Source organism: Nycticebus coucang, chromosome 9 (genome assembly GCF_027406575.1).
Source record: "Nycticebus coucang isolate mNycCou1 chromosome 9, mNycCou1.pri, whole genome shotgun sequence".
Taxonomy (NCBI): domain Eukaryota; kingdom Metazoa; phylum Chordata; class Mammalia; order Primates; family Lorisidae; genus Nycticebus; species Nycticebus coucang.
This window is the reverse complement of record NC_069788.1, coordinates 74,575,126-74,588,963: the sequence shown is the minus strand read 5'-3', so window position 1 is coordinate 74,588,963 and position 13,838 is coordinate 74,575,126. Positions and strand designations below refer to the sequence as shown.

Sequence of the window (13,838 nt, the reverse complement as noted above, 5' to 3'; positions counted from 1 at the left end):
TGAAAAGATGTGGACTTAGTGTACATCAGAGCTGTGATAGACCAGGGAGAGCAGCTTAGCAGGTGGAGGCAGAGATCACCCACTGTCCCATAGGAGCTCTGGGGCACAGAGCTCAGCCAGAGCCTAGGTCTCCTCAATCTTAAGCTGTTCGCCTTTCACAAGGCAACACTCTGATGCAGAGACTGATTCAAGCCTACATTGTTAAAAAAGGAAATAAAAAAGGGCCTCCTTCTTTTATATCATTCATGTTCAAAACTTATGGGGTGGCAGGACTGCTCTGAAAGACCACACCATTATTCTTAGACCATCTTCTCAAATAGCTGTGCCCATTGTGGATTAAGGGAAGAGGGGAAAGAAAAAGGGAGGGAGACTGAGCTTTCCCCACTGAAACAAAAACATTTTCCTGTGTCCATTTTTTAAATAAAGATAGTATGTAAAATCTTCCCGATTTATTGATTTTATTTTAATTTTTGCCATTTAAGGGGGGAGGTGGGCATTATTAATGCTGACCTATATTGGAATCTAGCACAAATGTATAAAACAGTGGTTCTCAACCTTCCTAATGCCGTGACCCTTTAATACAGTTCCTGTGGGTCATGACCCACAGGTTGAGAACCGCTGGTATAAAAGGATATATAATATTTAGTTACTCAAAGATCTATTAAGATCAATATGTTAAGGACTGCAAGGAACAGTATGAGTGTTAAGGACTTTATTTGATAAAAGATCCTCCCCCTATCTGATTTCTGAAGGGAATAAAATTTCTTTAAATGCTACTCAAAGTCAGTTGCTAAAACCAGTGATCAGCTTGGAATTTCAATATCAATCCCTGGTGGAACCCATCAAGTGAGAATCCACACAGGCCAGCAGCAGAGCAGCTGAGCTGCCCCCTCCCTGGTCATTAAATATGAAATGTCAATTTCAAATCAAAAGTGAAGTTTATTATATCTCAAACAAGAAGTAGTACAGTTAATCAAAAAGTATGCCTAAACTATCAACACAGTTTTGATATCATTGATATTTTGAGCTTTCTGCATTGCACTGGTTCCGCAACAGAACTCATATTCAAAATCTAAGCCCAGGAGTTGGAGATTGCTGTGAGCTGTGATGGTACAATACTCTATCCAGGTGACAGCTTGAGGCTCTGTCTCAAAAAACAAAGAAACAAACAAACAAAGATATTTTGAGTCTGATCTAGATACCTCAACTGGCTGACTTTCATACACTAATAAAATTGGTTTATTAACCTTTGGGTTTTGTTCTTGTTTTTTGTTGTTATTGTTGTTGTTTAAAAGCCCATCTGGCTGGGCAGTGGCTCACACCTACAATCCTAGCACTGTGGAAGCCCAAACAGGAGGATCCCTTGGACTCAGGAGTTTTAGATCAGCCTGAGCAAAAGCAAGATCCCAACTCCTGAGCAAAAGCAAGACCCCAACTCCACAAAAAATAGAGAAATTAGTTGAGTGTGGTGGCATGTGTCTGTACTCCCAGACACACAGGGGGCTGAGGCAGGAAGACTGCTCAAGCCTAGGAGTTTGGGGGTGCAGTAAGTTATGATGATACCACTGCACTCTAGGCTGGCAGATAGAGCAAGACTGTGTCTCAAAAAAAAAAAAAACCACAACAGGGGGGCGGAGGCAAGATGGCTGACTGAAGCCAGCTTTCCACAGAGGCTCCCGTCCAGAAGGACAGTTAAAGGACAGAAATTTAGCAAGTAACCTGGTGGATTAGAGCTGTGCCAAGAAAGAAGGTTGAAGAATGCACATCAACCCTACTGAGGTGAGCTGTGATCCCAAGGATACAAACAAAAGGTACAAAATCCATCGCCAAGTAGTTGGGAGTCCCCTCCCCCATGAGAACAGCTTGGAGTACCCATACAAACAAGTGAGCAGAGTTCAAAAGTCTGATCATTATATCCCACGGGAGAGACCCTCTAAAAACTGGACCTACTTCCCCTATAAGGGTGCCATGGCGCTCTCCTGTCATGCACAAAACTGTATATATTCTCTACGTGCAATTCTGAGCTCCCAGCACTCCCCTCCAGTCTCACTCTGAGGTCTGGAAGCCTGTCCCCCAGGAGTTCAGATTCATGGGTATTTTCTCGAGAGGTGTGGACAGGGCATGGACTGCTGCTGGTCAAGTGCTGATTCTGTGGCATGGGAGTGAGGAGAGGATGGTCAGCTGAGAGGGAACCACACAGGAGCGGCGGTGCCCCGGGGCGCAGAGCAGCAGCCGTTTTGGGCAATAGGGCTCACCCCTGGATATTCTGGAGTCACACCCCCTGTCTCTCTGGGCAACCAAAGGAGGCCAGGCGTCTTCTCTGGTGGCAGCCCCTGGTGGAACGGATCTGGGAAGGAAATGCAGGACCCGTGAGTAAAGGGTTTGCCTGAGGCGGTACTGGCCTGAGCAGAGCACGGGGACTAGAATACTGCATGTGCAGAGCTGGCAGATTCCCAAGGTGGGGCTGACCCAGAGGACCTCTTTACTGAGCCTAAGACCACCCGGCCCTCAGGGGATCATTAGCCAAGACAGAGGAGGGCAGGCAGAGGCTGGAACTGACAGCTAACTGTGCTGCTGGAATACAAATGGCAACTGAGACCCAGCAGCGGCACAGACAGGGCCTGAGGGGCAGGTTCTGTGAACTCTAACAGCCTCTATTCTGCAGGGGAATATAGCAGGGACAGAAACAAATACTGTGAAGTTGTTCTGTTCTGTCAGTAACATCAATCAGGGGTGAAGCGGGAACTGAGTGAACAGTCCAAGCCTCCATGAAGCACCCGAGGTTGTCAGGCCTCACTTCCCCCTGCCAGATAGTGGCAGAGAGCAGCAGCCTGGCTGAGGAGACATAAATCTCCCTGTGATTCAGGTAGGTGCAAACCCCTGGAGTAACTGCTCATTGGAAGCAACTGGGTCACAGCCCTGCAGGGTTATCAGTGACTGGGTGTGACAAAGGTGCAAGGTGGGGAAGGAGGCATCAACCTTCCCAGACTAATCTATTTGCTGGGTGGGTCCTCCTGACCTCACGGAGCACCAGAGTGAGTCATATTTGAGTTGTCAGTAGACCCCTGTGATCTAGTTGCCAGATACCTTTTAAACTCTCCCACCTGACAGGTGCTGACTGAGAAAATTGATTTGGACCTTTTGAACTGGGCCAATCACCCAAGGACTATCCAAGTGGTACCCTGGGTGTGTGGTTATGGGAATGTTTGATTTTCCTTTTCCAATTATTGTCTCTGGGCGGCGGGGTGACTTAAGTGCTGGTATTTCTCCATAGCCGAGACTTCAATCCAGAGTAAATGATTCACTAGGGTAGGACAGAGACCAGCTGAAAACAAGACAGAGCTACTTAGCCCCACCACAACAAGCAGGTCCCCAGTTTCTCAGGCCATAGCACTGTGTGGGTCCTTGGCAAAAAGTACAGACACCAGTCCCAGCTTTTGGGCAAAGGGCTGGTTAATCACTACTCCTGTAGCCCCCAACCCAACTTCTCTTTATCTAGTCATCTAGGAAAAAGGTGTAAAATCATCATGGGTCAGAATCAGCAGAAAAACTCTGGTAACATGAATAACCAGAGTAGATCAACCCTCCCAAGGAAAGATATGGCAGACACAACTGAAGATCCCATTCATAAACAGATGGCCAAGATGTCAGAAATCAAATTCAGAATTTGGATTGCAAACAAGATTAATAGAATGGAGGAAAAGTTGGAATTAGAAATTCCATGAGCAATTCAAAAGTGTCTCAAGAATTCAACAAATTTAAAGACAAAATCACCAAAGATTTTGAAACATTGAGGCAAGAATTTGCAGCCCTCAAAGATCTGAGAACTATAGTAGAATCCCTCAGTAACAGAATGGAGAAAGAAGAAAGGATTTCTGACATCGAAGACAAAGCATTTGAACACTCCCAAACTCTCAAAGAGGAAAAGAAATGGAGAGCAAAAATGGATCATTCTCTTAGAGAGCTCTGGGATAATTCGAAGAAGCTAATATCCACCTCATAGGAATCCCTGAAAGTGACAAAGTGGCTTTGCAAGGCACAGAGGCTCTTCTCCATGAAATTATGAAAGAGAATTTTTCAGACATGCCAAGAGATTCTGAAATTCAGATAGCAGACAGTTTCAGAACACTAGCATGACTCAAGCCAGATAAGATATCCCCCAGGCACATCATAATTAACTTCACTAAAGTTAATATGAAGGAGAAAATTCTGAAAGCAGCCAGATGTAAGAAAACCATAACCTACAAAGGGAAGAATATCAGAATGACTGCAGATCTCTCTGCTGAAACCTTTCAAGCCAGAGAGGGTGGTCATCGACTTTTAATCTCCTCAAACAAAGTAACTTTCAACCCCGGATCCTGTATCCAGCTAAACTGAGTTTCATTTATGATGGAGAAATTAAATACTTTAATGACATTCACATGTTGAAGAAATTTGCCATAACTAAACCAGCTTTTCAGAATATTCTCAGACCTATCCACCATAATGACCAGCACAATCCTCTATCACAAAAGTAAACTCACTCAAAATCTTTTGATCAAACTCCAACTTCCACAGTGGCGAAAGGATTAAAAATGTACACTGGACTTTCAAAAAACTCGATACCCAAAATTTTACTAGGCTTATCAATATTCTCCATTAATGTGAATGGCTTAAATTGTCCTCTAAAGAGGCACAGGTTAGCTGACTGGACACAAAAACTCAGGCCAGATATCTGCTGCATACAAGAATCTCATCTTACCTTAAAAGATAAATTGCTCTTGAATTTCTAATTCCAAATTTTCCTCCATTCTATTAATCTTGTTTGCAATCCAAAATCTGAATTTGATTTCTGACATCTCAGCCAGCTGTTTATGAATGGGATCTTAAGTTACATCTGCCATATCTTTCCTTGGAGGGGTTGATCTATTCTGGTTATTCACGTTACCAGAGTTTTTTCTGCTGATTCCGCCCCATGATTATTTTACACCGTTTGACTTTTCCCCTGGAGCTTTGTTGAGGACCAATACAGTGCTAAGGCCTGAGAAACTGGGGACCTATTTGGTGTGGTGGGGCTAAGTGGTTCTGTCTTATTTTCAGCTGGTCTCTGTTCGACTCCAGTGAAAGAGTTACTCTGTGTTGAAGTCTCAGCTGTGGAGAAATACCAGCAATTAAGTCACCCTGGCCCCCCCCCCCCAGGCAACAGCTGGAAAAGGAAAATCAAACCTTCCTACAACCACACACCCAGGGCAACACTTGAATAGTCCTCAGGCGATTGGCTCAGTTCAAAAGGTCCAAATCAATTGTCTCAGTCAGCACCTGTCTCAGGTGGGAGAGTTTCAAAGCTCTCTGGGAACTGGAACGCAGGGGTCTGGTGACAACTCAAATATGACTTACTCTGGTGCTCCAGAATGCAAATTAATACATTCCTTTTGGAAAGATGTATGGAGAACACTTAGAGATCTAAAAATAGATCTGCCATTCAATCCTATAATTCCTCTACTAGGTATATACCCAGAAAACCAAAAATCACATTATAACAAAGATATTTGTACCAGAAAGTTTATTGCAGCCCTATTCATAATTGCTAAGTCATGGAAAAAGCCCATGTGCCCATCGATCCACAAATGGATTAATAAATTGTGGTATATGTACATTATGGAATATTATGCAGCCTTAAAGAAAGATGGAGACTTTACCTCTTTCATGTTTACATGGATGGAGCTGGAACATATTCTTCTTAGTAAAGTATCTCAAGAATGGAAGAAAAAGTATCCAATGTACTCAGCCCTACTATGAAACTAATTTATGGCTATCATATGAAAGCTATAGCCCAATTATAACCTAAAAATATTAGGAAGCGGGAGAGGGAGGGTAGGGGGGAGGATGGGCGAGGGAGGGTGGTTGGTGGGATCAGACCTACAGTGCATCTTACAAGGGCACATATGAAACTTACTGGATGTAGAGTGTAAATGTTTCAACACAATAATTAAGAAAATGCCAGGAAGGCTATGTTAACCAGTGTGATAAAAATATGTCAAATGGTATATAAAACCAGTGTATGGTGCCCCATGATTGCATTAATGTACACAGCTATGATTTAATAATAAATAAATAAAAACACAACAATAAACAAACAATAACAACAACAACAAAAACCCTCATCTACAGCACCATCTCCTTTTGTGAGATATAAGTACTTAATAAGACTCACCTATTTCCAGAAATGGGAGACTGGTTTAATGAGATCCTTTGCCACCCAGGTATTAATTCAGTTTTTCTCTCCATAGCCACAAACTTAACTTTTTTTTTCTTTTTTTGAGATAGAGTCTCACTTTGTCACCCTGGGTAGAGTGCTGTGGCATCACAGCTCACAGCAACCTCAAACTCTTGTGTTTAAGTGATTCTTGCCTCAGCCTCCCAAGTAGCTGGGACTACAGGTGCCTGACACAATGCTTGGCTATTTTTTTGTTGCAGTTGTTTAGCTGGACCAGGCCGGGTTTGAACCTGCCACACTTGGTGTATGTGGCTGACACCATAACCACTGTGCTACAGGTACTGAGCCAACACAAACTTAACTTTTAACATGGGAAGCCTCTAGAAAGTTTCAGGCAGGAAGATATTGAGGCTCAGAAATAGATACCACCAAATACGGCACTTTTACATGCTGAATTGAAAAAAAAGTCTTCTAGTCTCTGTGACCTCTCCTCACATTCTGGCCCACCATCTCTCCTAAAGTGTAGGGTAAATTTGTTTTCTAAATTCCATTATCTGCCTAAAGTCCAGACCTGCTGAAAAAGGAAACAATTACCTCTGGTCCTTTCCCTGGGTTTTGATTATCTAAACACATGTCACAGTAAACAAAGTCTGTCAACAAACCTGGACAGACTTTTGTCACAATCTGTGACTTTTTGCAGGCCCAGCAGACCTTGTCCCAGACCATTATATGTTCTTCAAGCCCATTAAAATTCTCCCAGGCAATCATTTATCATCCATCAACAAAGTTCTTCTTCTCACCCCTCCATAACCAGCCAAACTCAGAAAAGCCAAAGAAAGTCTTGAGTCCAATGTTTCCCTTTATCACATTGTAGTAAACAACTAGATTTTCTCAAACACTGTTTGCACATAGTTTATTGTATGTCTGTTTGGGGTGTCTGAATATGCTTCTTGGCATGTTGGTGAATAGAAATTTACCTCACAAAATGGCTCAACTGCTTCTTTATCAGTATATTCAAAAAGCTTGCAAGAAGCAAGCAGAACACATTGAGAACAGGAGGGGTGATGGCTGAGTGGTTGCAGGATGCACACATCCACTGAAAAGAAGAACAGAATTGTAACAAATGCTGTGGTAGAAAATTGTAGTCTCTTCTCGTTAATTATCTTAAAAAAGAAAAGAAAAGAAAAAGCAGTGAATGGCAGGTAAGGAAGAGAAAGATGGAATAGATTATACATTAATCAGTAAAGAGAAGAAAATAAATCCCCCAGATAAATTGTGTATCAGTTTCAAGCAGGTGAAATAGCTATCCATTTTCCCACTCTTGAGTGATGTCGCAGCCCTGGGCAATAGGTGCAGTCACTGCAGAACCAGGGTCAGCTATGGAAACTCCTTGATGAAGCAGCTTCCCTCAGTCCGTCCCTCAGGCCCCACTGGTGAGTCCTTCCCCCACGAAGTCATTCTACTTCATCCTCTAGGTTGGCAGGCAGACAATGCTGCTAAGACTCTAAATTTGCAGTTGCTTTCCCCAAGTTTGGGCTTTAGGAAAACAGAAGGAGATCTTTTCAGCATCTCTCAAAGCATAATGCAAAAGTAGCCCCATCTCCATAAACCCGAAACTTGGTATCTCTATTGTGCAAAGTAGGGTAAGTCCAAGATGGCGTAAAAGACAGTCTGTGTGCACCGTTGTCCTCAGACCACCAGAGCTTTCTCACTCGAAATGACTCAGTGGGTCTTTAAGAAAGTTATAGAACATAAAAGAAAGAAAAAGACCTGAGAGAGAGAATTTTACAAATCAGAGGAAAATCTTCTAGAATTTTTTTTTTGTTGTTTGGAGATAGAGTCTCACAATATCACCCTCAGTAGAGTACCGTGGCATCACAGCTCATGGCAACCTCAAACTCTTGGGCTTAAGCGATTCTCCTGCCTCAGCCTCCTAAGTAGCTGGGAACACAGGTGCCCACCACAATGCCCAGATACTTTTTGTTGCAGTTGTTGTTGTTTAGCTGGCCCGGGCCAGGTTCGAACCCGCCAGCCTCAGTGTATGTGGCCAGTGCTGTAACCACTGTGCTACAAGGTGCCAAGCCTAGAATTTTTTACATAGTATAACAAGTCATATGCTTTATCCTACCCTTATGGTTATACCATCAGTACCTTCATAATAAATTCTGATTTTCAGCTTTAAAAATGACCAACTACTTAAAAAAAGCCCTCTCCAAACAAAAACCTGGCAACATTGAATATTTTCAGAGCTGATAAAAGTAATAATACACCAGTTTTCAAACATTTTTGGTAGGGATGGTGGAACATGGGAGCTATCACTCTGAAATGACAGAACTAATCCAAACGATCCAGATTTTACTGCTGACAAAGGAGTTTAGTCAGATGCCCAGGAACATCCACTTGGAAATCAAACTCCATCAGCATCCCTGGAAACATTTTTCAGAACTTTCCCTTTGCACATAAGTTTTCGTCCTCAAAAATAACAGATAATGGGCGGTGCCTGTAGCTCAAGGAGTAGGGCGCTGGCTCCATATACTGGAGGTGGCGGGTTCAAACCCAGCCCGGGTCAAAAACTGAAAAAAAAAAAAATAATAATAATAAAATAAAATAACAGACAAAAAGCGAAACAAGACAAACAGCAGAGGAAGATGAACCCCACTTAAGCAGGTGCTGAAAGGAGATTAGTGTCCATAGGTCCCACATGTGGAAGGCCTGCGGTGTGAGGGCTTCACCAGAACCCCGTGGGACCCACTCAGCAAGAGCTCGGTGACCTCCACCTCACTCCCTGCCCCATCAAAACCCAAGTGAAACACCCAAAGAGAGAGGAGGAAGCCATGGTGAGGCTTTAGTTCCTCATTTAAAGCATCTGGTTGTAAATTCATACAATAGAAAAACAAATCTACTTGCCTCTTGGCAAAACACTTAATGAGAACATGCTCTATGCTTCCTGATCTCAGCACCAGGGAAAATCACTGTTCAGTGTGGTATGAAACCAGCTTTCCTACGCATAGGCAAGCATACATTTGTTTTTATAAGATAGAAATTACTCTGTATTTTTATATTCCACATTTTATTTTATTTTATTTTATTTACAGATGATACAGGTATCTTTTATTTTCTCAGAGAAGAGGTTGGGACTTGGCCATGGCTGCCTCTGTAGATCCCTTCATGTCTAAGAGGTGAAGTTCACTTCTGGGACACATCCCTCTTCAGTTGGAGGCATAAGCAGAGGCCACTGTGTAAGGTGGCAACACTCGCCCTTCCTGCCAGAAGGACTTCCCACAAGCACTGTTCCGTGGATGGCACTGCAGTGAGCTTCTTATGAGGTCCAACTGGAGGTTGAGACTTGGGGTCATGTTCGAATGCAGGCTTCATTCTCATCATAGCCTCCGTGCCTTCCTGGGGCGGCAGCCATTGTGGAGGACGGGGGTATTGTCTGTGATTGAGATCACTACCAGGCCCCCCATGGTCAGGCCCTTGATGGCAGACAGGCACCCTGGCCCCAGGCCTTTCACCACAACGCGGATGTGAGTCACACCTTTCACTGCAGCTTTCGCTGCTGCGGCTAGGCCTGCAGTCTGTGCTGCGATGCCTGTGCCCTTCTTGGCATTCCGAAATCCCTCCGTGCCACAGGAAGTACGGGCAAGGGGCTGGTTGGCAGCAGAGACCACCTGGATCTGTGTGTTGTAGGAGGCTTTGATGTGTGCAATCGGGATCTCCTCAAACTTCTTTCCTGCCCACCTCAGAGGGCTCTCCTCTCCCGGAATGGGAGGATAAATGCTGAAGCTGCTGCGGCTCGGAGCTGCCGTCTTCACTTCAACTTTCTGCTCCGCCGCCGCGTCTTGCAGCTCCGGCGTCTGGGTGTGGATGGTTCCAACCGGCGCCCCGACCACGACCCTGGTCGTTCCGGGCCGGGTCCGAGACCATAGGAATCGAAACCCCGCATTTCTTACAACCTGCATGACTTAAATTGACCCTAGTATATTCCACATTTTAAATAACCAGTATGATGGTAATCGTTTTATGATTCTTTGAAATAATTTAAATGGCTACAAATATTAAAATAAAAGGTAACAATTTCTTTCAACATTTTCCTATTGGACATTGCTTTCCATATATATTTATATTTACTTATGTGACAAACATTTGTCCGCCTCACCAAATTGTAAACCCTTGTGTTGGTTTTTGGTCACCATGATTATTTCCAGTCCATAGCAATACTACAGCAGCTGGTGAATGGGTGAATAAATCCGGTCTTCAATTCTTGGCTCAAATCAGCCCCACCTACAACGCATTTCTGATCCTCACCTTAGCCATACATAGTTGTACTCTCTTTTAAAATGTTCCCCTTCCCTTTTTGTGTGTGTAACTCCCTTGCAAGGAAAAAAGGAAACATGCTGTTTATTCAGCACTATTATGTGTCAGGCACAGTGCTAGACATATTTAAGAAGAAACTCCATGCTGGAACAGTTGCATCTCGGTCTAGAGGACATAGCAAAAAAAAATAATCAGCCAAGAAATAGTCACCGCAGGCCTCTTCCAGAACTCTCCAGTGGCCCTCCTCCAAGGCAGTCTGACTCAGGAAAAAGCTCCAGATTCACACCCTAAATGAGATCTTTGTCTCCTCTGTCTGGGGACATTTTGACAAACAGAAGCGGTGGGGCTCAGCTGCAGTCTCTGATTCCCAGGTGGCAGGGAGACCCGAGCCAGCAGCTCAGGATGGGTGCACTAGTGTGACTTCAACACAGCTCTAACCGTCAGAGAGGGTGGTAGCAGTGACATCATCTGCAAAGAGAGGGCAAATGTGAAGGGAAAGCCCTGGACATGAAGTCATTAGTCCCCTCTGGAGAAAAGGAGAAGAAACTAGGATTCTGGGACTTTCTTCCCTTGTTAACATGTTGTACTTATTCTCAGAAGTTCCTGCCCAAAATAAGAGATGATTTCTCCTCCCCCATGAAGTCACAAGCCAGAAATAGTTGTGTGAATTTTAACTCACTCAAGTGTACAGCGGTCTCTATTTTCTTCCCCCTTCAAGGACACTTTCAAAATTAATTGTGTACAGCCTTAAAAGGCCAGAAGAACATGAAGAAGTGAGAGAAGAAAGGGGCGACGCTTTTCAGCCATAGCAGGAGGCTGTACTTCGGGGAGCTGAAGGGCCGGGCAGGGAGTGGTGGGGTGAATTGAAGGTCAGACAGCCTCTTTCACTCTCCATTTTCAGTCTCCCATCATCAACACATCTGTAGGCATTTCCTGCAGCGGCCTCCAGGAAAGCAGCAGATCCTCAGGGAGGATCAGACCTGCAGGCCAGCCAGGAGCCTCCCTGCCATCTGAGCACTGGCCCGGCACTGCCCAAGGTGTGCCCAGAGCACGAGTTCTTCATGATGCTTGAGTGAAAAGTTGCACAAACCTGCTGGAAATCCACAGATTCTTCCCCTTTTAAGACTCACAGTGGACATTTGCATTTTCTGAAGCAGCTTTAACTTGGCACCTATTCATCAAGTGGCGTTTTTCCCAGCATGGAAAGCACTGAGTTTGTGCATCTGAAATCTCTTTTTTTCTTTTGAAACAGAGTCTTGCTCTGTCACCCTGGCTAGAGTTCAGTGGCGTCATCATATTAATAGCTCGTTAAAACCTCAAACTCCTGGGCTCAATCGATCCTTCCACCTCAACCTCCCAGAGGGCTAGGATTATAGGTGTGAGCTACCGCACCAGCCTGCATCTGAAGTCTTAATTAGGATGTATATTCTAGGAAATGCAGTAAAGTGGGTGACGCATGCTGTCTGCCTCTGTTGGCCTTTGACAGCCAGAACTTCCTCCCCACCTTTCTAGGTGGAAAAAAGAGCAGTTTTTTTGTTTTGTTTTGTTTTTTATCACCCACACAGGCCCTGCTCACTCCTAAAGTGTACACTCTGTTGTCGTCCTCTGCCAGGTCTCTGAAAGCCCGCCCCACCCTCTTTCTTCCCCAGCCGGCTAACTTTCACCATCCTGGCACTCAGTCATCACTTCCCCTGGGAAGCCTTACTCCCCTTCCTTCCCACCAACCTGACCTCGCTCTGCCCCAGGCTTGACTAAGCGCCCTCCTCTAAACTTATCTCCACCATTCAACAAATGAAAGCAAAGGGGTTCTTCATCACTTGCTTAGGGCAGAGCACATGCAGGTGTTGAGTGAATCTCAGACTGGTTAGGTATGTTAGCTCTTCTGGGACAAGTAGAATATTTTTCTCCTCTTTCTAGCACCATGCAAGCACAGGATAGCTGTCCAATAAATGCATTTGTTTGATAAATACTTTTTAAACATAGACGCATCTCCTAACATCTCCTCAGGAATCAAGATATTAACTCCTTGGGTAAATGAATTTGTATATTAATGAAAAATGATTAGGATAAGGAAAGGGGCACTTCCAGTGTCAAAAGTGAATTTTAAATATGCAGGAGAAGGCTCAGTGCCTGTAGCTCAATGGCTAGGGTGCCAGCCACATACACTGGAGCTGATGGGTTCAAACCCAGCCCCGGCCTGCCAAACAACAATGACAACTACAACAAAGAAAATAGGCAGGCATTGTGGTGGGCACCTGTAGTCCTAGCTATTTGGGAGGCTGAGGCAAAAGCATTGCTTAAGCCTAAGAGTTTAAGGTTGCTGTGATGCTACAGTGCTCTACCAAGGGTGACATAGTGACACTCAAAAAAATAATAGTAATAAAAAATAAATATGCAAGAGAAGTTCATCCTGAAAGCATCACTCCACAGTTAATGTCTCACTCATATAACCACGAGGCAGAGGAGGATGGGGTAGGGGGTAGATGGGGACCACTCTGCCAGCCCCCACCCTTGGCTGCAACACCACTGGCAAAGCTTATGCACCAAGGGCCTGCAAGGCTCCATCCCCCTGCTAAGTACAGTTCCATGGACCTTCTGTGTTTCCAGCATTCTGTAAGCTTCATTTCTCTTTCACATTTTCTATGTAGAATTTGTATTTCAGGACTGTGACCTGCTCATGGAGAGGAGGACTTAGGAGACAGCAGATAGATTACTTCACAGGGAGCCCTGCAAAGTGCCACACAAACTAGTTGACTGTTTCATCTTGGATATGACTTTAATTATCCATTTAGGAGGTACAGTATAAACAACATACAAGGATGCCAACACCAGGGCTCTAGAGGTCCATAGGCCTGCGCCAAGAGAGGCAGATTGCACTGGACAGGGAGCATCTGCTCATAGCATGAGCTGTGCTGCTAACTCTGCCTAGTGGAGGATGGTGGATGCCTTGTAGTAGGAAGTGGCTTCTGCAAGGTCCTCTTTATGACCCAGGTCTATCCAGGGGTCCCTTGTGGTTTCCTCTAAAATACCTACCTCACTGGAGTTGAGGATCAAGCTTTTGTTTTTTCAAATTTTTTATTGTGGTAAAATACACATAAAATGGTTGTCTTCTTCTTTTCCTCCTCCTCCACAGAATGTCACTTGGTCACCCTGGGTAGAGTGCCGTAGCATCATAGCTCACAGCAACCTCAAACTCCTGGGCTCAAGCAATACTCTGGCACCTGCCTTAATGCCCAGCTAGATTTTCTATTTTTAGTAGAGGTGGGATCTCGCTCTTGCTCAGGCTGGTTTTGAACTCAGTGAGCTCAAGCAGTCCACCCGCCTC

The 13,838-nt window shown here is 44.5% G+C and overlaps 1 protein-coding gene across 1 annotated transcript; it reads right to left on the bottom strand.

The window, feature by feature from the left end:
* Positions 1-9,315: 9,315 nt before the first annotated feature.
* On the bottom strand, positions 9,316-10,166 carry LOC128594173 (28S ribosomal protein S11, mitochondrial-like). The gene has a single exon (XM_053602729.1). The coding sequence runs from the start codon at positions 10,156-10,158 to the stop codon at positions 9,577-9,579; it is 582 nt and encodes a 193-aa protein (XP_053458704.1). The 5' UTR covers positions 10,159-10,166; the 3' UTR covers positions 9,316-9,576.
* Positions 10,167-13,838: the final 3,672 nt, after the last annotated feature.

Excerpts from the sequence above, each read along its gene's own strand:
- LOC128594173 (XM_053602729.1), bottom strand. The coding sequence starts at position 10,158 with ATGCAGGTTGTAAGAAATGCGGGGTTTCGATTCCTATGGTCTCGGACC.